Raw genomic sequence first — 6169 nt, forward strand, 5'->3', positions numbered from 1 at the left:
TTCAGACTGTATATTATTGAATATTTTAATTAAAAGTAAATGTCAGATGTTGCAAATTCGTGAAAAACAGAAATGATACAGGCAGTTCGAACACCTCAAATAATATTTAATCAAAGTGATCGTAGGGTATATACAGCGTTACTTTAATCTTCACAAGAAAAACTTCCATTCCTCCGTCCAAAAGTAAATTCAACAGACAGTCAAGCAAAGTGAACACTGACATTACACTAAACAGTACACTTCCAACCACTTTTAACAGTGTCACATATAATGTGACTGCAGTAGAATTAAAACTGAATCGGCAAAGTCAAAAAAATTCAAATAAAATATTTTTTCCAAGAGTTGCAGATTCCTCAAAGGAAGCTATGGCTGATCAACAGCATTCTGGACACAAATAAATAAAACACACAATTTACTTTCCTGTTTAGACTTATTACTGGATTTTCCAAGCAGCTGATAACTTAGGGTATTTTCAGGGGTACAAGTGAGTGAGTGTCTGACAAAGCCACACATAACATCACTACGCAGTGGAGGCGTTTAACTGACATTCATTTTGAAAACTCCGTACTGTACATACTGTATTACAGATACCTGTGCATAGAAGTGGAAAGCTAAGGCCATTGGGGGCAAATGTATGAGGATGAAGGAATTATATTTGGATATGCAGTTATTTGAAGGGATGAAATGTGCTGAATGCAGGTTTGAAACAACAGATCACTTAAAATGTTTGCCCTAAATCCAACAACAAACAGCAGAGCAACACAGCAACTATTGGATGTGACAATCAGCCTTATGCTGTACAGTGACATGATGTGAGTCATGAACAATACACTTTAAACAATGAGTTATAGTCACAAAAATCTTTCAAATGTGCATGCCATCTACTCATTCTATGATATGTGGGTGAAGAAAAGTAACCGTAAACAAGACACTGCCAAAACAAATGACGAATGATTCATTTTTGCGAACAGCCTCTAAAATACAATCCTTCATGAGTCTGTTCCTTTCTGTTTTTGTTCTATGTTTTCAAACTGAGCTGCTGAAATAAGACATACATACGTAGAGAAGGAATTCCTAAAAATGTAGCTATGTATGTACATGTGAATCCCTTCTCTGTTTTCCTTTGGAGTGGTCAGAGGAAGTGCTCTGAGTGACCCACAGATTCACTCAGAGCCTCTTCAGCCGGGTTTGTCTGTTCTGACAGCTGAGTTGACAAACTCTTAAGAGGCATCTCGCTCACCAGTACAGGTCTGTAGCTACGCTGGTTGTCTTGGGTAAGTCCAACAGCTGCAATATGTTTCATGTCTCCTTTAATAGTGGCATATCTGCAGACAGCAAACACAAAGGTCTGCATCAGTAAAAGGTGACAACTTTCAATGGGCAGAGTGTCTTTGAGGAGTGTCTTACCATCAGAGTCGTCCATCTCAGAGTCCAGAGACAGGCTGTGTTGGTCGCTGCCTGCAGACGGCCTTCTTTGTAAGGATGAAGGAACTGCAGCACTTGCATGCTCCAGAACCCAAGCAGAGGATGAGGGTGAGGGTGATGACGAAGATGACGACAATGGTATAGAATGGACCACTGCCATTTCTGAATGCTGCAGTTTTAGTGAAGAAGCCCTTGAGGGTCCTGCTTCTGAGGTTGTGGCATGCTGTCCTTCAGACAGCACTATCTGGACTCGAGACTCAGAGCTGAGACCTGAGGCTGAGGCTCCACCTCCACACACAGCCTCCTCATATGAAGGCAGAGTAACCTGGACTCCTTCCACCATGATTGAGACAGGCTGGCCTGACACCCCCTGATCACGACTAGGTAATGGAGACCAGAGGAAAGTTAGAATCTGTCTACCTACCCTACCACGGTTTCTGGGGTCAAGTATAGATATTATTACAACATGTGATTGTGATTACATAACAAACTTGACTTTGACTTTCAAAGCAGACTCACCGATGAAGGGATTTGAGTTTTGGTTGCAGAAGTACAAACAGTACAACAAGGAGGAGGATAAGGGCCACAGAGCTGGCTGTAGATGCCACTATAGATAAGGTGGGCATCCCCAATGGTAAATTTGGATTGTGGTCTGTGAGGCATAAACAAGTGATGTGGTTATCTGTTCAGAACGTGATAACTGTTTATCTAAGACTTTAAATGTGACATCTAATCTTTACCTTCCTCCATGAGACAGGTGAGCTTCATTTGGCCGTCCCATTCCCCATACTGACAGGTAAGATATTTATAGTCTCCCTTCAGAATATAGCCTTCATCACAGAAATATTCAATCACAGTGCCATGAGAAAGTCTTCCGCAGGGGGAGGGGTGACATGTGTAGGCCCCATTCTCTGGCTGATATGGAGGCTGGCATACTGCCCATGGAAAGAAATAAATACAATACATATACATATATATATATATATATATATATATATCAGAAGTGGTTTGAATACTTAGAGAAGGATGAAAACTACTCTATGTTGATTGTACTTACAATCTAAGCATATAAAAAATTCTCATGCTCCCACCAGCTCAAATGTGGAATACAATACATTTTCATAATAATTTAAGACAACCACCAAATTTATATAATGATGATATCATGTGGCAGTGGTCTCATACAATCATTGAACCCACTGAACAAATCAGTGATTGAATGAATGACATAAAATTGTGTTAAAACAATTTCAATAACAGAAATAAAGATGGTACTCTTCAGGGATTTGATTTTACCGTTACTGTGTATGCAGCGAGGAGGTTCAGAGGACCAGTGTCCCTGTGTACTGCAAGAAAGGATGCTGGGCCCGTCTAGCAGGTAACCAAGCTGGCAGCTGTACTGTAGTACTGTGCCAACTGGAAACAAGCTCCTGTTGGTATCCGTCAGATTAGTTGAGCCATGCTGCACCATTGAGGGTCTTATACAACCTTAAAAAAGAGTCAGCATTCAAAAACACAGTTATACCATAATTGAATAACAACAAAGAAAGATTCTGTTGATACAGAACTTGTATAAACAAATAAAAAGTACAACTGAGTTTAACTGAAGCATCGTTATTAAGTAATTATTTATCCAACTGTTGAAATGTGTCAGATAATGTATCTTTACCTTGCTCCATGAGGCAGCTGATAGGCATTAGGCTGTCCCATTTCCCATTTTGACATGTACGGAATTTATAGTCTCCCTTTAAAATATAGCCTTCATCACAGAAATACTGAATCACAGTGCCATGAGAAAGTCTTCCACATGGGGACGGGTGACAGGTGTAGCCCCCATTCTCTGGCTGATATGGTGGCTGGCATACTGCCCATGAGAAAACAAAAGTTTAAAAAAAATTACTGTGTTATGTAATACAGAAAAGACTATGAAGAAGTTTGACTTTACCATCACTGCGTATACAATGTGGAGGTTCAGAGGACCAATGTCCCAGTGCTGTGCAGGTGAGGATGCTTGGTCCAGCTGCCAGGTAACCAGAATCACAGATGTACTGTAGTACTGTGCCCACTGGGAACAAGCTCCTGTTAGTATCCGTCAGATTAGTTGAGCCATGTGGCACCAGAGAGGGTCTCATACAACCTTAAAAAATGGTCAACATACAAAAACACAATTGATATCTGTGACTGATCTTCCGTAACAGATAAAGATTTTCTTTATATAGAACAAAAAAGTAGTAAAACATAATCGAAGGTAGATAAAATAGATGATAACAAAAGAAAGAAAAGAACAACCAAAGAAAATATGTAACAGTTTTTTGGAGTAGGTTTAAACAAAGTCACTAATTTCAACTAGCAATTTATTTAAATCCTGATAAGAGTTTGAAAACTGGCCAACCTGGGCTCACACAACTGATCTGCATGGGGCCATCCCACTGTCCATCCTGACAGGTCAGGTAGTTATAGTCTCCATTGAGAATGAAGTCCTCATCACAGAAGAACTCGATCACAGTGCCATGGGAAAATGTTCTACAGGGAGATGGGTGGCAGGTATAGCCCCCATTCTCAGGTTTAGAGAGGGGGAGGCATGCTGATGGGGAAAAAAAACAAAGTAAAACCCAATCTCCAAAAGTGCTTAGTTAAGCAGGGTTGTTTGTTTAAATTGTATATGGATAACAAGCATTGCAGAGACTAAATGCCACATAATAAAGACGTGAAAAAAGTTGTTGGAATTTATGAGAGAAGGATGTTAAATTTCAATCAGGCTAGCTCTCATAATACATGAACTCATCATTACTTCACAAATCAACAAAAGACAATCAGTGGACAGAAAATCTTACCACCACTGCGAACACAATGAGGAGGTTCAGAGGACCAGCGCCCCAGTGTGGTGCAGGTGAGGATGCTGGGTCCATCTGGCATGTAACCAGGGTCACAGCTGTACTTCAACACTGTGCCCACGGGGAACGAGCCCCTGTTGGTTTGTGTAAGGTTTACCCAGCTGTTCTGGACCATGTACGGCCTCAAGCATCCTGTGAAGACAAGACCAAAGAAGATACAATTCTGCGAAAATCTTAGGGCAATAAATATTTTGAACCAGGAGATATATTACCCAGTGAAGCCACTAGTAATACCAATACAGAATGATTGATAGTAAATGAGATAATTAATAAAAGAATGAATGAATATATACATGAATGAATAAATAAATAAAAAACAAAGGCTCACGGTCACAGTTTCACGTTGATTTAATTATAGCTACAAATTTAAAGTTTAAGGTTCATGGGACTTTAGCCAACTTTCCTGGACGTAGTTAAAAGGGAAAAATCATCGCACCATTGGTCTCTCTCTAAGTGATAGAGAGAGACCTTTTGTTAAAAGGAAAACATCAAAGGCCTCACTGGAACTTGCCACAAAGCTTGTGGAAGAATGTCTTCTAGACAGTGGTGACAAAAGTGGAGCTTTTTGGCAAGTCACATCAGTGACAAAAGAACACTGTACCTACTGTGAGACATGGAGGGGGCCAAGTAAAATTTTGGGTTCACTTAGTGTGCTGGATTTGCAGGGCACAATGAAACCTCAAGACTATCAAGGAATTCTAGGGTTGAAACATACTACCCTGTGTCAGAAAGCTCTTCTACTGTTCTCAAATTCAATAGTGCCCTACAAGTTTCAAGCACATTATTTTTCATGTATTCCACATTTTTCATGTTGCCGAGGCAATGTAAACTATACAGAAAACAGATCAATGACTCGATCAGCAATATACCATACAGACATTACACACAAAGCTTTGCATAGAATGAGCATGCATTCTGCCTGTTAACGTTACCTGACTCTTTTCCAGTGGACACTACAGTCAGTGCCAGCAGCAACAAAAGGGGACGTTTGGTGGCTGAGGTGTGGGCCCGAAAGGCTTTTGATACTGTCTGTATCATTCCATTGCACATCTTCCCCTTCACAGTCAACCCAACCTGTTACGATCAGAAAGTCGTGGAATTACAACGGTATAAATACATCACAATGAAAAAGCGACCCCCCTACAGCCATGTCCATATGCTGACACCTGCCTGGCACAGGTTCTCCGCAGAGTCTGGACAGCTGCCAGCGAAATTAGTGTGAGTGTTGGGACAGACACACAATGACAAGACCGAAAGAATAAAACTAACGCCAACAATATCGGTTTAAGCATTTAGCACACCACCATCAATTAGAAACCGTTCTCTATCAATGGTAGCTAACGGTTAGCAAATCAATTCTTCTACACATAAACCAGGTTCCTCTCTGCAGCTACACACCCATTTGAGATGCTTCTGTTGTAGCTACGTTAGCTTACTCAGGTTTCCAGAGAAAGAGGCCATAACAACATATACATTAACTGCACACAGAGTGCATAATGTTGATATGTAAGTAGCATGGTTAAATTAGTATCCAACATAGCATATGATATCTTATTTTCATCGTTTAGTTAGCTAACCAGCTACACTTGCTAGCTCCCTAATATAATCAATATTTGCCTTTGTAGCAGGCTAACGTTAGCTAACGTTACACTGGCTCGCTGGGTGGGTTATGTTAAAAAACCTACCACGAAACACGGCCTCGAAACCTCGATTTTGTCACATTTATCGGCAATTACTCAAGTACACCGAAGACGTGTACCGTCACTACAGATGTGTAAGGACCCGAGCGGCGCTGCTGCAGCTAACCGCTCGCTAGCTTGTCACCCGCAACGACGGCCCGCTGCACCGAC

General features: G+C 40.9%; 1 protein-coding gene across 1 annotated transcript; it reads right to left on the reverse strand.

Annotated features, from left to right (window-relative positions):
* Window positions 1-99: 99 nt before the first annotated feature.
* LOC113159729 (sushi domain-containing protein 4-like) lies at window positions 100-6161 on the reverse strand. Its single transcript, XM_026356596.1, has 12 exons — window positions 6117-6161; window positions 6005-6085; window positions 5252-5393; window positions 4260-4451; window positions 3818-4009; window positions 3371-3562; window positions 3095-3289; window positions 2722-2913; window positions 2166-2360; window positions 1945-2077; window positions 1408-1805; window positions 100-1325 (listed from the first exon to the last, which is right to left on the reverse strand). The coding sequence occupies exons 3-12, from the start codon at window positions 5367-5369 to the stop codon at window positions 1300-1302; spliced, it is 1833 nt and encodes a 610-aa protein (XP_026212381.1). The 5' UTR covers window positions 5370-5393; window positions 6005-6085; window positions 6117-6161; the 3' UTR covers window positions 100-1299.
* Between the last annotated feature and the right edge of the window lie 8 nt (window positions 6162-6169).

This window comes from Anabas testudineus, chromosome 12 (genome assembly GCF_900324465.2).
Source record: "Anabas testudineus chromosome 12, fAnaTes1.2, whole genome shotgun sequence".
Lineage (NCBI taxonomy): Eukaryota > Metazoa > Chordata > Actinopteri > Anabantiformes > Anabantidae > Anabas > Anabas testudineus.